The sequence below is a fragment of the Episyrphus balteatus genome, chromosome 2 (assembly GCF_945859705.1).
Source record: "Episyrphus balteatus chromosome 2, idEpiBalt1.1, whole genome shotgun sequence".
Lineage (NCBI taxonomy): Eukaryota > Metazoa > Arthropoda > Insecta > Diptera > Syrphidae > Episyrphus > Episyrphus balteatus.
The window spans coordinates 34,604,207-34,622,866 of NC_079135.1; the positions used below are offsets into that span (position 1 = coordinate 34,604,207).

Genomic DNA, 18,660 nt, shown 5'->3' on the forward strand with positions numbered 1-18,660 from the left:
CCATTCTAGAATCCTTTAGTGCACCAAATTTCATGAATTTTCGTCAAGAAATGGTGGTGCAAAAGGTTTTTTTTACTATAAACAGCAAACCGGTAAAAATAACCCAAAATTTAACGCTGATATAACCTTTTAATGCATACTAATTGTGTCAACTTTATTAAGTACATTTTTCAAATAAAAACGGATAGCGTGAATTTAAAAAAAAAAAAAAATCAACCCGGCTGCGGACGTTGATGTTGAAATCGATTAAATGACTCATAAAATAATACTTCTTTGTTAGTGCCTCTGACTGGCACTTGCTCATGAAATGGATCTTTTTTGCGCAACTACAACCGAGTTTTTAAATTTTAATTTTATAGGAAAAAGTGTTTTTAATAATGTAAACTTTCATTTGTTCGAATATCTGATAAACTTAATCCGCACCCTATAATCTCCTATTATGTGGTATCCGGTATAGTTAGCATTGGTCACAAAAGTTTGCCCGAGATCTGTTTGCAGTTGGAAATATTTATTCTTCCTGGGAAACTTCTGACTGTGTCGTTTGAGTTAACGCTGATGGCTGTACACAAGGTGTCCTTGGGGTTGGTGGCGATGGCGATGGTTGGATTGGTAGGATATGTTTGTTGGTCGAACAACTGAAGGAAGCCATTTGCGGATGTGATTGATGGTTTGATTGGTTTTTGCAACAGAGGCCGTTCCTGGCTGATGCTGGGTGATGTGCTGCTGCTGTCCACTAACGCAATTTGGTCTTGTGCGGTTCAACTGTGATAAGGACATTCATCTTAGTAGGGTTCGTCTATTTGTCATTAATGCCAGCGGCTGTTTCTCTAATTATCATTTGACCAAAAGACCCATTTGTTTGCATAAAGAGAGAACGACGAAGTGATTTAACTTGAGACATTTGAGATAAACCATGTTGCATTGTCATTGTAAGAATAATTTACTATAGTACGTTTAAACTTTGAGCAGGAAAAAAAAAGATGAAAGATTTGTGGATGAAATATTTTTAAAATGAAAAAAATTTTAAAAATCTTCTTCAAGGATTTTCATTTGTTTTTATGATGGAGATGATTTCATCTTTAATATCTTCATTTACACTCAAAATGAAAAGTAGGTGGTAAAGTTGACATACATAATAAAGTGATTGAAGTGTGACTTTATTGGTTTTTGAAAATTTGAATATTTCATTTTGATATAGAAATATATTTTTACTTTGACCTTTGAGGATAAAGGATGGCCCCTTTAAATCATGGTTGAACGATATGCTGGAGCAAATTTACATTTTCACTAGAATAAAATAAATTGAGGTTTCGATTAATACAGTTTTTTTTTTTTTTGGTTAAAAATAATATTGATTCTGAAGCTAGTGCTGCATAGTTTGGGTGGTTTTTACATTATCAAACATTGAGTAAAAGTACGCGAAACTTATATACAGCGAACCAAAAGCAAGCAAAATACAATGCAGAATATTTGAACATTGTGTAGTTTTTGTTTTTAAGTAGGTATACATACATCCTGATATTAAAATTTTTCATTAAAACATTCCCTTGGGTTTTTTGCATACATATAGTATCGCAGTCATCCGTGTTTCTAAAATTAAAGCAGAGATATGTTTGTATATGCGTTGCAAATTTGTATTGTAGTAGAATAATGCTTTGTGATTAAAATTAAATTTTTAAAATATCCCTACTTCAATCTTTTAGACTTCAAGTTTTCACTAAAAAAAAAAATGAAAATTGAAATTCAAAAACTTCTAAAGAATGTTTTTATGTAAGTATTTAAGTAGTAGTTAAGAAAATTCATAAAAAAATATTACCAAATGGCGCCCCTCAAGGGAATCTATGTATGTACGTGCCTTGTAAAAAACTGTATTTCAAATCCAACAGCACGCAGCAAGAACAAATTGCTGAAATATTTTTTGCAAAGAAATGTTGGTGTTTGAAGTTAATAGTAGGTTCTTTGCTTAAAAAAAAAAATAGCAACCTTAGTTGCTTTTAAAGTTTTTCTAGTTAATTGATGAAAAAATTCGAACATATTTCTGTTCGAAATAATGATTTAAATATTTGTACAAAATTTCATGTGAAAATATTCAAAACTTCTTAAGTTATGCTGCATACCATATTTTAAAAAGTACTTCACTGAACAAACGCCATTTTAGCTTTTTTTATGAACCGTTTTGTAGTTATTCTTAAATACTTGCCTAAGTTTTTTGCGACCACCTTTCTTCCAATTTAGAAAAAAATTCTCAAAAACGCACTTTTTCCCAACAGCTAGTGACCTAACTACTTAAAAATGAGAATATTCAAATATTCAAATTTATTTTTATAAAATCATCTTCTAGCTTAATTTGCTGCTTATTTGATTATAGTCCAAGAGCTAGTGGCACATTTGACTAAGGTAGCTCTTGTAAGGCTGAAAATTCGTACAGTGGTAGTTTTTAGCATGCTAAGTAAGAAAATCTTGGTCTGGCAGGCCTCAGCGGTGCACATCATATATATATATGACCTTGAAAGTTTAATTTTCAACTTTTTTTGCCCAAAATTTGACTTTGAAATCCATTATTTCAAAAAGTATTGATTAAAATAACTTGATTTAAAAACTAATATTAAGTGTAATATTCTGCCTTTTGAAAAATGTATCACTCATACCTGTAGGTGTTGCCGTCGTTTTGAAATAATTTTTTTTTTATTTTGAGTTACTTTTTTAGAAAATTGCCCCTCCCTCCTAAACGGGGGGAGATAGACCCCCCTTTCCATAGTAAAAAATGCTTGTATTTAACTCCTCTACAAGAATCCGTTACTAATTTTCCCCGCCTAAGTTATCGTAAATTCCTCAAAAAATATAAATTCAAAAATAAAAATCTGAACCAAAAATGGTTTTCTTAGGCGGAGAAAATTAGTAACGGATTCTTGTAGAGGAGTGAAATACAAGCATTTTTTACTATAGAAAGGGGGGTCTATCTCCCCCCGTTTAGGAGGGAGGGGCAATTTTCTAAAAAAGTAACTCAAAATAAAAAAAAAATTATTTAAAAACGACGGCAACACCTACAGGTATGAGTGATACATTTTTCAAAAGGCAGAATATTACACTTAATATTAGTTTTTAAATCAAGTTATTTTAATCAATACTTTTTGAAATAATGGATTTCAAAGTCAAATTTTGGGCAAAAAAAGTTGAAAATTAAACTTTCAAGGTCATATATATATATGATGTGCACCGCTGAGGCCTGCCAGACCAAGATTTTCTTACTTAGCATGCTAAAAACTACCACTGTACGAATTTTCAGCCTTACAAGAGCTACCTTAGTCAAATGTGCCACTAGCTCTCGTACTATTAGTTTATTAGTTTGATAAAGCAATAAATTTAAAAATATTAAGCAGAGGTTTTTAATGATAAATATTTTGGAAAATAAATTAAAAATTAATTAATTTATCAAATAAAGATAATTAAGAAAAGGAGTATTTTGTATAGCACAACACATTTTCTAATAAGTTTTCAACGGTATTCAGTATTCAATATTAAGTTGTAGTTTTTTTTTTTTTGAATTTATACAAAAACGTTATTATATAAATCAAAATACTTTGTATTTGCTTGTAGGCTTTTTTAAATAAAAAAAAATTTAAAAACAAATCGATTTTTGTTTAGGACCGAATTTTGGTACATGCCAGAGTTAATTTTTTCTCAAAAATGGTCAATTTAAATGTTGGTTTGGTCAATGTTCAGATTGGTCAAAGGCGTATAATTGAGCACAATAATTTCATAACCTATATTATTCTAATTCAGAAGCTCAGATTTATTGCGAAATTGTTCATCAAATGAATCAAACATTTAACTATTGTCAAACATAAAATTAGACTAGTTTTTGACTAACTCAATGTATTCTTACTTTTAAAAAATGGGTATTATTTTAGAAATAAGTATTTTTTCGCTGTTGCATTCGGTTATTAAAATTTTGACTTTTTTTCTTCATGGGTTTTTGAATAGTAAGTTGTTTTACACACTCGTTTTTTTTTACCAAAACTTATCATTGAACCTTAAATCATCACAAATTTAAAATATGTGCCTTTTAATAAGTGTAAAATTTTATTGCTGGACAAGACAGCTTGCATAACTTAACAATTCTTATTTATATCCTGTCACTCGCTGTCACTCACTGTCACTAATTAAATTTCTATTTACATCTTAAAAACCCCCGAATAACACATCTTTTTGCAATAAAAAATCCCATAAATTTTCCCAACAACTCAACACAAATAAACAACTAAAATAACCCTTTGCGGAACAGAAAATAAACAATTCATTAGATTACCTGATTATCCTTCACGGCAGTGGGGTGCCATAAAAATTCAACATAACACCTTTTTCTAATCCTGTTAACTGTGAAATAAACTTAAACTGCACGTATTTAAAATTCAAATGGTAAACTATAAAATAAAGAGTAAAAAAAAAAAAGAAAGAGAGAGGAAGGGAAAGGACAAGAGCTCTTAACGATTTAATGCCAATTTGCAAGTTGAACTAACCGAAGCAAAAAAAAAATATAAAAAACAAAAATAAAATAGAATTAAGTTATATAAATGCAGAAGGCACTCGTCAGAAAGAATTAACCCACTTCCCTTTTTTAACCCTCCCATCATATAACAACCCTTTCACAAGTCCAACCAACGCGCGCGTGTGGCACTATAAAATCACCAGTTTACTGCTATTTATTTCCTGAGTATCTGCTGATTCAGGATCCTCACTAGTAGATCCGTCGAGAAGCGTTATAAAATCCGTGCAATTTATCCCAAACTGCCAAAGGAAAAAAAATATAAAACACAAAAAAATGCACCGGACCATATAGTTGAGGAAAGAACGTGTTTGTGTGTGTGTTGTGTATATGTCCAAATGGTATATTGCTAAACTGCTTGACACAAGTCCAACAACAATAGCCAAACTATCACCACCCAATTGCCCTTTCAACTTTTTGAAAACACATATACAACGTTGGAGGTTTGAGAATAACATTTACCCAGCCTTAACCTCACCCCCAACAAGCAGCAGCACTCTACTCTATACCTTGAGCACTTGACACGGCACAGACATACTTCCCTTTGTCACCGCTGCACCACCACCGGACCGTATGTGTCCTTGTAGCATACAATGCACACACATACACAAATACATCCCCGAACACACGGTGCGCTTATACACAACTACAAAATCCTATTAGGGATGTAAACATGAAAAGTGCGAAGCTATTAAAAATTTATTTAATGCCCTCACAAGCAATTAAGCGCTCATTCAGTTTTCAGTTTGCAGAACGGTGTTTTCGCGTGTAAGCCCAAACCTCAAATGCATTCAGCGATGTAATTATTATTGAAAGTCCTTTTTAAGGATAAAATAATGTAATTACGATCAGCGTGGTTGAGTGAATATGTGTGTGTTCTGTTGGTTCTGCATCTGCAGAGTTATGCATATAAATGTTGTATGTGTATATAAAGTCTGGTGACGCACGCCACCATCACTACCACCAACACCACATATGGCAGCTCGGAACTGAGATTTATTCTTCATCGTGGTGAATATGGTGAGCATATGATTTTTATATTTTGTTTTCAGTATTTTTTTTTTTTTTTTTTCAATTTGATTGCGTATACGTCATAGTGTACCGCAGGAAGGACAGACAATTCAATTCAGGACATGTGATGTGAGTTCGGTAAATGAGATCACAACAAAAAAATTACTGTTAAAAAAAGAGCCAAGTTCTCTTATATTGAAATTATGCTGGCACAAAAAGTACTGAGATGTAAAAGTGTACCAAGTTCTAAAGTTTGGGTTCAAATTCGTATCAATAAAATTTTGATTGTTCTCTTGACAATTTTTCTTAATTATCGATTTTTAAAGTTATTTCAAAAATTGCCAAGTAAACAATCAAAATTTTATTGATACGAATTTGAACCCAAACTTTAGAACTTGGTACACTTTTACATCTCAGTACTTTTTGTGCCAGCATAATTTCAATATAAGAGAACTTGGCTCTTTTTTTAACAGTAATGTTTTTGTTGTGATTTCACTACTTTTTGCAAGGTATGGCTGTAGAATATAAAATCTCTATATTTGATGAAAATTCAGTGAAAATGGGTGGTTGCCACGCCCCCTGCCTGAAATTCTCAAACTTTAAATTTTTTCCTTTGTGTAAACTACCAGCTCCACCATTCTACCAAATTTCAAGATTCTACGACAATCAGAAGTGCTCTATAATATTTGATGAAAATTCAGCGGGAATGCCGGTTGCCACGCCCCCTGGCTGAAATTCTCAAATTTAAAATTTTTTCCTTTGTATAAACTATCAGCTCTACCATTCTACCAAATTTCAAGATTCTACGACAATCAGAAGTGCTCTATAATAATTTATGAAAACTCAGCGGAAATGGGCGGTTGCCACGCCCCCTGGCTGAAATTCTCAAGTTTTAAATTTTTTCCTTTGTATGAACTACCAGCTCTACTATTCTACCAAATTTCAAGATTCTACGACAATCAGAAGTGCTCTATAATAATTTATGAAAATTCAGCGGAAATGGGCGGTTGCCACGCCCCCTGGCTGAAATTCTCAAGTTTTAAATTTTTTCCTTTGTATTAACTACCAGCTCTACTATTCTACCAAATTTCAAGATTCTACGACAATCAGAAGTGCTCTATAATAATTTATGAAAATTCAGCATAAATGGGCGGTTGCCACGCCCCCTGGCTGAAATTCTCAAATTTTAAATTTTTTCCTTTGTATAAACTACCAGCTCTACCATTCTACCAAATTTCAAGATTCTACGACAATCAGAAGTGCTCTATAATAATTTATGAAAATTCAGCGGAAATGGGCGGTTGCCACGCCCCCTGGCTGAAATTCTCAAGTTTTAAATTTTTTCCTTTGTATAAACTACTAGCTCTACTATTCTACCAAATTTCAAGATTCTACGACATTCAGAAGTGCTCTATAATAATTTATGAAAATTCAGCGGAAATGGGCGGTTGCCACGCCCCCTGGCTGAAATTCTCAAGTTTTAAATTTTTTCCTTTGTATTAACTACCAGCTCTACTATTCTACCAAATTTCAAGATTCTACGATAATCAGAAGTGCTCTATAATATATGATGAAAATTCAGCGGAAATGGGCGGATGCCACGCCCCCTGAATTGAAAATCTCAAATTTTCGATTTTTTCCTTTGTATACACCACAAGTCCTATCACCGTGTAAAATTTCAAGTTTCTACGATATCGGGAAGTTCTCCATAATTTTGATGATCTGTCAGTGAGTCAGTGAGTCAGTGAGTCAGTGAGTCAGTGAGTCAGTTACGGTTTTTGCGATTTTTGAAGCCCTATATCTCAGAAACTACTCATCGTAGGAGGCTGAAATTTTGTGAGGAGTTTGGTTTTTACGAGCTCAACAAATGTAGTGAGTTTGAAATTTCTAGCATCTTTGGTGTGGAAGTTAGAGGGGGGTCGAAAATGGCCTGAGTTGTTTCCTGTAAATAAGGGTGTAGTGCCAAAGTTGCTAGAGAACTTGGCTGGGCACTACCGTGCCCCTTGATATTAGTCTATGGAAATTAAGGGATTTTCGTATGTCTACTATTTGAATGGAAATAATGTACAGATTGGTATTTTTTTTTTAATTTTTAAGAGTTTCTTTAATTTTTTTTTTGTTCATCTGAGTTTGAATCGTAAACACCTTTTTATCGGAACCAAAACCCAGTTGTTATTGTATCCTTTATTGGTTATTTTTTTTTTTGTCATATCAAGATTTAAGTATTTTTATTTATTAAAAAAAAAAAAATTGAAAATCATTGCGGAAGTCAATAAAGCTATAAATAAAAACTAACTCCTCTTTGACAAATATTTCGATTTAAGTCCCTTTAGTCAGGACATATTTTCCCTATTTTCTCATTGTGAAAATGAAAAGCCCAAGATAATACACCTAACAACCTACGCACAATGACCCTAAACACACACATATTAGACATGAAACTCATTTTGTGTCCTTGCTAATCCTCCTGAATACAAATAAAATCATGGTTACAAAAATGAGCCAACAGAAAAATAAAATAATACAAAATAAAGAACAAGATAGGCGAGAAGAAAAAAAAAAAGGAGAAGAATGAAAAAAAAATTGTATGTGTATGTATTAAAAACAATTTCAATGTCATTGTTGTGTAAACAATTTGCCAAAGCAAACAATAAATCAAAAGACAAGCGATGGGAATGTATCATTAATCACTTTGGCAATGGGAAATACATTAGGTGTCCTTGCCCAGGATGGCCCTTATCCGCTTATTCAAAGGAATTTTCTCTCATGATGATACAAAATGATAAATATTGTTTCGAATCACAAGGGTCTCTTGCTCTCTTAAATAACAAGCCGCTACGGCTACACTACACACCCAATGTGCGATAGAGGCTCATGCAGTGTTTGTGTCTGGATCTGGATCTTTGGGATACCATGAACTCTGAAAGATAAGACGAAATATTTTCACAAGAGACTCTATTTCGTTTTGTATATATTGGCTTAAATTGGGCAATCACTGGAATGTGTTTCGCTGTTATGTTATGTTTTTTTTTTTTTTTCTTACTGATAATTTTCAGAAAACGAATAAAACAGACAGCGTTGTAATGTTTTTGTGATATTAAAATTAAAGTCAAATATGTAAAAGACTTTGAGCCCATTTTCACAAATTTCTGAGAAGATTTATTACAAAAACCTGTAAACTAATTTGTGGATGTCTGTAACAATTAAGGTTGACGGACTTTTAAAGTTATAAGTTCTTAACATTTTTTGTTCCATTGCGTAAGGAAAATTAATGATTTTTCTCAACGGTATAGTGTTGCTTGTTAAATGAGGATAATAAGAAGGTTTTCAATGATTCATTGATAAAAGTAAGAAATTCATCAATTAGTCAAATGAATTCTGTTGTATCAAGGGGCACGGTAGTGCTCAGCCAAGTTCTCTAGCAACTTTTTTTTCAAAAAAAAAAAACTTTAAAAATCGGTAATTAAGAGATAAATTGTGTTTAAGAACCTTCAATTCAGCAAGCTTTTACATTACTGTCGTGTATTTTCTTTCCTTTAAAAAACATTAAATTTTTCAAGTCAAACCATAATTTCTGGCATTTTCAAAGATGTGTTAAACTACCAACTTCCGTTTTCTCAACATTACTTCAAATTACTTCTGGCACCCTTTAATGGTTTTAATACAACCTGAATTAATTTAAAAAACTACCTTCTATTCAACTATTTGGTAGACGGGTTGATCTCGAATATATTTCGTTTATTTAAGCACCTGTAACATTAGACAGTTAAGATCTGATTTTAGGTTCGAGAACGAACCTATTGAAGATGCTATCGAAAATTGAGCATAATGGAAAGGAAACATTCATTTTCAAAATTCAGATTTCAGACCGCAATCACTCAAGGAATGGTTTTGTATGGTATGTTGAGGAACTCCCTTATTTTTTTTTTTACTTATTCTTGAATATTGTCGCATGAATCAGACTGGCGATAAATTTGTTTGGGATGGACTACAGTTCAATTTGGATTTTTGACATTGTTATGTTCCACGATCGAAGCCAACAATATCAGATACCAAAATACGCACATTTTTTTTTTAAGGTAATGAACCTTTATCCAGTTTTATTTTCTATGAAAATATACCTCCAACGCAACTACTACATATGTATTACATTTTATCACTTGCTCCAAGTTTGTTTTTTAAGCGGAAATGTTAGGTATTAGGTACTTTTCACACTCCTGCTGTCTCAATGAATTTTTCCAAGTTTAATTCAATCATCCCATTTACATTCAAATTTGCTCTAATCCTCAAAAAAAAAAAAGAGACACAATTTCGTTGACAAAAAACAAATTAAATTGTATGATGTTATGCAACTTAGGATGAGTGCTTCGCATTTGTATACAACAAACTCGTATAAGCACATATCCTTACTATACAACTACATGATACTTGATGGAAATTTTTTCGAGAAACAAATTTACGTCGCATCTTCAAAAATAATTACACCTCAACGTTACATACAACGTAACGACTTCAATTTTTTAACATTCATTGCAATTTTAAGTTTTCTGATTCTCCGTATTTTTATTATTATTTTTTCTTTTTTTTGCATTCTTTTTTTGTCATTTCATATATATCCAACATCCAACAACTTCAAACCACAAAACGTAAAATAAAATTTAAAAAAAAAAAAAAAAAAACGTCAACGACAACGACAACGACGATGCAATCGCATCACATACAGAGATCTGCTAAAGAAATTGATAGTGAAGCAAGGACTCATAGGATGCTTCCGCGGTTTGGTAGTTAACGGTGAGATACTTGACATCTACAGCTATATGTCAGTGCATCTGTCAGAGATAATAAAAGACTGTAAGCCATCATGCGTTCCTTCACCATGCAAGAACGGTGCCGAATGCAAGGAACTCTGGAGTACCTTCCAGTGTGTCTGTAGTAATCCATGGGCTCACCTGGGTGAATTCTGTGAAACAAGTAAGTAAATTCATCCTCTTTTGACAGCAATTAAATTGAAATATAATTCTTATGTCTATGTGTGTGTGTGTGTTTGTATGTTCCACTTACAGACATCAACGAAAAGGCATTGACATTCATCACCCGCGAATCGTTCCTCAAACGCAACTTTCTCAGTACGAACGCCTCAGTGGAAGACAAACGAGTTATTCTCAAGAATATCCTTAGCCAGGATATTCTCATTAATTTACGTACTTACGACAAACACTCGCTCGTTCTATATGCCAACGATCATTTCAACAACTTTGTGCACCTGTTTATCAGCCAAGGCAAGGAGATTGTATTTCTCTATAATTATGGTGACGAAATAGTCAACCTGACTGTCGTCGATGAAAGAGTCAGCAGTCTGAAGAGCATCCAAGTGGCAATAATTAGAAGTCCACAGAGCACTGTGATGCATGTTAACGAGCGTAGTGTGACGGTAGAGAAGGGAACATTGCTCCTTGATGAATATGCCAATAAGCCATGGATTAATCCGGAAAAAGGTATGTGATGTGCTGCTGTTCAGTGCGCACTAGTCCTAGTGAATGGTCTTTTTATTTTTCGTTTTTAAACAAAGAGAAACTAGATTATGTTCATTTATGTGTCCTTTGCATGTGGGGATATTTGATATATTGCAGAAGTCCTATCACCACATCGTCCACCAGCTCCCCCAACGGAGTACTTTCAGTTCAACATCGGTGGTTATGATCCAGCAAATTTGCTTAGAACAAACACAGAGTTCCCAGAGCTGCAAGGATACATTGGATGTGTGAGAGGATTGAAAATTGGAAAGAATCTAATCGACTTGGCCGAAATAAACGAAGGGAATATTGCTCATGGTTAGTTTTTTTTTGTGGTTGGTTGCAATTTGTTTTTGAATTTTACCATAAAACCTCAAAAAAAAAAATATAATAAAAATGTATATGATTTTTTTTTAAATGGCTGGGTATTTAAAACAATAATGAATGCATTAATGATAATACCTGTTCACAGAAATATAATAAGAAGGTAACTAACATTCCAAAATTAATTATTTTTAATTCTTTGTAAGTAATATTAAACCTTATTTCAAAAATAATGGAGATAAATTCATTACTGCGTTGCACAAAGTTAATGAAAAATTTGAACGAATTCCACCTTTTGAAGGGCGAATTTAATTTAATAAATATTTTGGAACATAATAAAATGGCATACTTTGTTTAACGGAAATAGCGGACATTGCGAAATTTTAGTTTCAAACATTTAAAACCATTTTTCAACCAAAAACAAGTTTTCATAAACTTAAGAATTTTAAAAGTACCAGCATTTTTTCTCCACTTTGACATCGATTTTAAACAAATGCAAACTTTAACTAGAACATGTATTTTATGAAAATCCATTTAACAATCAAGTCTTAAAATCTAAAATGTTCATAACGCCATAACTATGTATGAACAACTTTGCCTAAAATCATAACTACCTGATTTGAAGCGATGTCTGATGTATAAAGTAACAACAAGAAATTAAGTCAAACTAAAAAAAAATTATTTTTTTAATAAAAATGAATAAATGATTCTATTGAATATAATTTGTACAAATTTTCAAAAACTTAAAACTTATATATAAAACAATATTTCAAATCAATTATTCGTCCGTTTCTGAAAAATTAATTTATCTAAAGAAAATTTAATTTTCTTAGAGCCAATTTTTCAATCTTCTAATAAACAGTCAGTTAACTGTTCGACGAATAAAGTTATTAGGCTCATAAACAATCAAATAAAAACATTGAATTTTTCAATCAAGAATAATCTATTCTACAGAATAACAAAAAAAAAATGTCAAATTCAAAAATATTTAAAATTAAACGTCATTTTTATTTATGATTGTTTTTGTTTTCTTGTTTTCCACTGTATTTTTTTCAAAACAGCTTTGACAACTGACACAATATTTTTGTTGAGATTATTCCTTAGAATAATTTTTATTCGTCTCTGAAAGAAGCAGATAGTTTTATTCTTAGGAATAAGCTATATCTGCTTGTTGAAAAATTGATTTTTTCTCTATCCTTAGGAATAAGTACTAACTGACTGTTTAACTGACTATTGAAAAATTGGCCCTTAAGAAAATTAAATTTTGTTAAGAAATCCAAAAATATTTTTTTTTTTTTGAAATTTTTTCTAATTCAAGCATTATAGTCAAAAATGTTCATTAAAATTGATGGCATAGTTTGTGAGAAAGTCAGGAATCAACAAAAACGGTTAATAACGTTAAAAACGATTCAAAATATATTTATTTTATTTCAAAACTAAAATCGTATTTGCAACATTTTATTTTATTCAAAATCGTAAGAGCCGTTTTTAGGAAAAAATAACTTTTTTCATTTTGGTCATATGGCAAGTACCTACTTACCTACTGTTAATATTGGTCAAAAAAAAACTTTCTCTTCTAAGGAAAAAACTCATAACTACGAATTTTGAAGAAAATTACTTCAGTAGTTTGGGCTGTAGCAAAATACGTAATAACTCGAATTTGTTTTCGAGTTTTAACGGTTTTAAGGTTTTTGAAACCAAGAAAACTACCTCATAAGTAGTCTTTCGACTAGGAATAACCTCAGCAACATATGATTTTTAACTGTGGCGGTGACTGTGCAGCAAGCCTGTATATGTTTCCGAAAAATAAGGGCTCCCCGTAGTATTAAACCTTTGAAAATTTTTCAAAAAAATTATTTTTGGATTTTTGAAAAATATTAAATTTTTTTTTTTTTTGAAAACGGGTCAATGAATTTGGTTTCATGTGCCGAATAAATTTCTTTAATATGGCAAATGACATACCAACTAAGCGTATTTTATTTTATATTCTAAATATTCCATGAAAGATCTTCATCTAAGGAACATCATAATTTGCATCTTTTAATATTTTCTTCAAACATTTTTTTTTTCAGCTCTTGAAGGTGTCCTCCCAAGCTGTCAACTCAAATGCGATGCTGAACCCTGCAAAAATGGTGGTTTTTGTAAAGAAAATTTTGCTAAACAAGAATCCACCTGCGACTGTGAACACACCAGTTTCTCGGGAGAATTCTGCATGGAGGAAAAGGGTGCCGATTTCAGTGGTGAATCCACATTGCAACGCAAATTTGAATTAACTGGCAAAGTCAACTATGTCAAATTGCAGTTGGCCTTCTCTAGTGCTGACTTAAAACGTGCCAACCGTGTGATGTTGCTACTTCAAACGAACAACGAACGTAGCTACTACCTAATGGTAGCCATTGATACCGAAGGATATTTGCTTTTTGAGGAGGACCGCGAAGATGGTTCAGCTGTGGGAGCGCACATCGAACGGACATTCCTTAAAGGTGCCCGCCATTCAATCTATTACCAACGAAACGGCACCGAGGCATCACTTCTAATTGATCGCGAACAGGTGCCACTGGCACCAATTACCATTCGACCCTTGATGCAAAACGTCATCGACTCGGGCGCTAATCGGGTGCAAATTGGCGGAATCAATACCACGGATTCCAGATTCGCTGTCTTCAAAAGCTACAGTGGCTGTTTGTCAAGTAAGTTAGATTGCGGATTAATTTTCCTTTCCATTCCTTATGTTTTTTTTTTTTTTTTTTTTTTTCGTTTTGAGATTTTTTTGTATTTTGCATCCGCGTTTTTTGGAAAGGGAGTTCAAGGAAAAAAAAGCGAGAGGTTTTTCTTTCCATTCGCATAAATTTCCACCATCGGTGCTATTAATCCTTAACGGTTCATAGAGCTTCTGACAAGGGTTCGAACAAAATTTGTTCCATACCCGTGAAATCGATCCACAAAAAAAAAATTATCTGAATTTTATAAGGACCCATCGTGAGTCAAGGATGAAAAAGAAAAGAATATTGGCTATATTCTATGCCCGTATACCTTTTCTCTATATAAAATACTGCTACGAAATGGCAAAAAGGATTCACATAGATTTTTCTTATTTTTCTATGTATACGAGGCTGGCTGTCTGCGGCGTAACGTCACGTCAGTCGGTCGGCAGCAACCAGCAGCGAGGACATTCGTTTTCCATCGTCACCGTTTCACATTTTGTCTCTAGTAATTTTTTTTAGGAGGATGGAATGTAATATTTATTAGTATCCTTTTAAGGAGCTTTTAATATTTGCCCGTTCAGGCGAGTAAAAAGGTACACGCTTGAGTGCTAGAGCTATTTCGGTCGAAATTATTTATTGCCAAAATGAGTTGAACAAAATGAACAGCAACGTGAATCCTGGCCCGTTTGGTTTGTGTTATTTATGATAATTCGTAAGATAGTCCTACCAAGATATGTGCTTTAGTTAAAAATCAAGGTCACCTGTTGGAAAGATATTTAGAGGCCATATTGTTATCCTTTTCACCTGATAAACAAAGGTTAATTGTATATGCGGTATTATTACTTTGTTTGTTATTGACTCAATTATTTTTTGGTCCTTCGAGCAGGATTATTTGAGTTTGAAGTCATATAACGTTCAAGTTCATAAAACAAGGATGATTAAATGTCATCAGGAAGTAAAAAAAAATATATATATACAAGGAATAGATTTGGTTGTCTAACTTTGGTATTTACGGACAAGAAAAACAAAGAAGTAAACAAGGACGAAGGAAGACGGTAAAACGACAATATTAATGAGTGCGTAGCGTGAGGTAATTAAAAATTCAAACTCAACAAGAAGATAAAGCTTCGCAGTGTGCTAAAGAAATGACTTTGAGATGGAATAAATTACTTTTTAAGGACAAAGGACTTTTTAATATATTTTGGCATGGATTTTAATGAAAAATCAATAAAAACACGAAGGAAAAAATACACAATTTTATGGGTGGCAAAGGTGATTTTTTTTATTTTGTATTAGGTAACAACAAAAAAGATTCTTTGTAAAAGAAAAGTGTATCCCAAGGGACAGATAATGTCATTAAACGTTAAGACATTGATATGATTTTAACTTAAAAGAAGTCTTAAAAAGAGTTGTAAAATAGGAAGGTTTGAAACAATCTACAAACAAGTGTTTTATTGTTATATTTAGCATTTAAACATGAAGATGTAAGAATTTTCGTTAAGGTTAATTAGGTAAGTTTTTATTTGGCAGTAGGTGAAAAGTTGACATTTAGAGATAGGTGTTTTGAGCTCGATTTTAATAGCCCTTCCTTAAAAGGTATTTCATACCGTAATTTTTTTCAATCCATTCATTTTTTTATCATACCATATTACCTACATCTTTTTTCAGATATTTATATCCAGGTTAACAACTATATTATGAAACCCCTTGAAGAGTACATGCTTTTCACAAAATCTGGAGCCGATAATATCACAGTTATAAATTTCCAAGGTGTACGCAGTGCTCAATGTGCTGCCCAGTTCGAAGACATTCCAGAACCAAGACCACAAGAGCCTATTCTAAACTTTACAACAGTAACTCAAAAGCAACAATAGTAACCAGCAAATATTTTTAAATCATATTTTTTATTTCTTTTAAGGGCTCTGATCAAAATTGGGCCGAAGAACCACCAGTTCGAGTACCATACATTGCCAAACACATTGATGTCTCACACAAAGAAGAACAAACTCAAGTTGTTTTCATAACTTTAATAGCTCTTTTCATTATAATTGTCATTTGTTGCCTATTGGAAGTCTATCGCAGTCATCTTGAATATAAGAAACGCATTGAACGAGAAACTGATGAGGATATTATTTGGTCGAAAGAACAAGCAACCAAAATGCAACAATCCCCTGGCAATCAAACAAAAACTTTTAATTATAAGCCGGTTGGTTGTCATGAGTTTTATAGTCAATATTTCTTGGAATGAATATTTTATGATTTTATGTTTTCATGCTTTTTTTTTTAATTTAAAGCTTCCGCAAACAGAACGAAAGGGTTCTACCGGTGCTCCATTGGTTGGAATTTTGAAAAACGGAACTACCGGAGGGCAGCCAAAGTCAACAGAAAATACCAACGGAACAGTGCCTCGTGAACAGGAAGCAACAACTCCTGCTATTGTTAGCAAACCTGATAATATTATTGAAGAAGTTGATGAAGAAGTTGAACAGGAAGACAAAAATCCAGGAACTATAAATGAGATCAAGCCAACTGAAACAACCAAGGAATCTGAAATAGAAAATAATAAACCCGTTGGCGAAGGGAAAAAGGATGAAAAGCCTAGAGGTCCACTGATACCAGGGGTAAGGGGTACGTTTTTAAACACTTTTTGATAAGTAAACAAATATTGCTTATTATCAATTATACATATTTACACTGATTTTTGTTTTTAAATTTACTTGCAGATAGTCAGCTAATGGATGCTGAACTTAAGTGGGATCCACTGCCTGAGAATTCAAACGAAGAACCACTTTTAGATGGTAGTTTGGCGAATTCCTTAGCTGATGACTCAGACTCTGATGAGAGTGAAGCACCAGCGTCGAAAGCATCACAGAATCCGGTAAGCACTAATCTTCAAAGCTTAGCTCCAAAATGCTCGATTAGTGAATTAAACCTTCATCTCTTAAGCTTTGATTAAAGTATTTTTTGTGATATGCCATTAACTAACATTTATTATTGAACGAAAAAATCTATGTCAAATCGAATATTTTTTTTTTTTCTTTTTTTCGTTTTCGATATAAACATTTGTACATATTGTTTTATTTTATTTTTTTACATAGCATACGAGTCAATTTAGTTCCATTAACGAAATTAAACTTTTGCACGCTCATTTCTTGTAGTCCATTTCAATTTCAAATGATTGAATGTTTAAAAATTCAAAAAAAAAAAAAACAAATTTTTTGAAATGGACTGCATGATTGTTTGTCTCTATCTACCTCTTAGTTTTGTTGTACTTAATTTTTTCATGTCTCCCTGTACATCATTGTTCTTTTTGTAAAATACCTCCTGTTGAATGTAATAAATTATTTTTTTATTTAGTTTTTGTTAAATAAATGGAATGTGTTTCGTTATACGTTTGTTTTGATTGTTCTTGAAATTTTATTAAAAATAAATTCTAAAGTCGATAAAAAAAATAATCAAGAAACAAAAGCAAATTTTAATGTTTTTATTTCCTATTGACAAAAATAAGGAAAAAGGATAAATTAATTGGGTATATATGAATCTTCTTCTTCTCCATTATCGACGATAGCCATGATCTCGGATGGTATCACAACTTTCCCACTCTACTGCTTCACATTATGGCTCCGAATGTGGGTTTCGCACACATATTGTCGTAGTCATGGTCTATCATTACTTCATATACATATAATATTCCTCTATCTATTAAAGAAAAAAAGGTAAAAATAAAAAACGATGAAAATCGGTTAAAAACGGCCAAAAAACCTGTTTTTTAAAAACTTATTTTTCTCCGTATTCAGTCAAAACTCTTTTAACGATTCCAATTTTTTGCACATTTATCAGCCCTACATGACCATTATACCTTGAGATTTTTTGAATGCTCCAAAAAAAGCTAATAATCAAAAACTACCCAAAAATACCCCTAAAAAAGTAGGTATTTTTCAAAGATTCATATTTCGAAACGCAGTGTTGGAAAAAAATCCGTATGAGACGCCTAATTTTTTTTTTTCAGCTTTCACCTTGCACCTTTAGAATTGTCAAAAAAAATTTCCCCTACCCATAATCAACATTTTGTCATACCCACAACACCTGATCACTGCGAAAGTGCGAGAGTGTAACGCTAGAAAATGGCGTCACTTTTTTGTGGTGGCTGCCATGGTTCATCGATTTATAAGACGTTATCACGTCAAAAATGTTATTGACAAGAAAAATTTCATTTCCATCATTTTGCACCACAAACGTAAACGAGAATTTCAAAAATTTTGTTTACTTAGGAAGCAATGTTTTTTTAATTTACAGTATTTCTACTAAACTTTCATCCTTGACATTGACCTAAGTAATTTAATTCAATAGGGCATTTTCATCTTTCTCTTTTTTTTCAATTAAACTCAAAAAATATTTTTTTTTATTTTTCGTCAATATCCGGATACATATCATTTCACTTTTGTCTTAAATGAAAAACTTTGAAAACATTAAACTTTTGTGTCCCTTTTAAACATTAGACATGCAATATCACATTAATAGAATCTCGCTTTTATTATAATATTCCCTTTTGTGTACAAAT

The 18,660-nt window shown here is 32.3% G+C and overlaps 1 protein-coding gene across 7 annotated transcripts in view; it reads left to right on the plus strand.

Moving 5' to 3' along the window:
• LOC129910387 (axotactin) overlaps positions 1 to 18,660 on the plus strand; it is a 127,949-nt gene that overhangs the window by 96,851 nt on the left and 12,438 nt on the right. For 6 of the 7 annotated variants that reach the window (XM_055987756.1, XM_055987761.1, XM_055987759.1 and 3 more), the window contains exons 12-19: positions 10,281 to 10,528; positions 10,621 to 11,052; positions 11,188 to 11,388; positions 13,467 to 14,084; positions 15,768 to 15,952; positions 16,018 to 16,305; positions 16,394 to 16,727; positions 16,823 to 16,977. In XM_055987756.1, coding sequence (XP_055843731.1) covers positions 10,281 to 10,528; positions 10,621 to 11,052; positions 11,188 to 11,388; positions 13,467 to 14,084; positions 15,768 to 15,952; positions 16,018 to 16,305; positions 16,394 to 16,727; positions 16,823 to 16,977 — 2,461 coding nt within the window. Of the gene's footprint in view, positions 1 to 10,280; positions 10,529 to 10,620; positions 11,053 to 11,187; positions 11,389 to 13,466; positions 14,085 to 15,767; positions 15,953 to 16,017; positions 16,306 to 16,393; positions 16,728 to 16,822; positions 16,978 to 18,660 lie in introns of those variants that run through there. The other variant, XM_055987762.1, reaches the window with a different exon arrangement.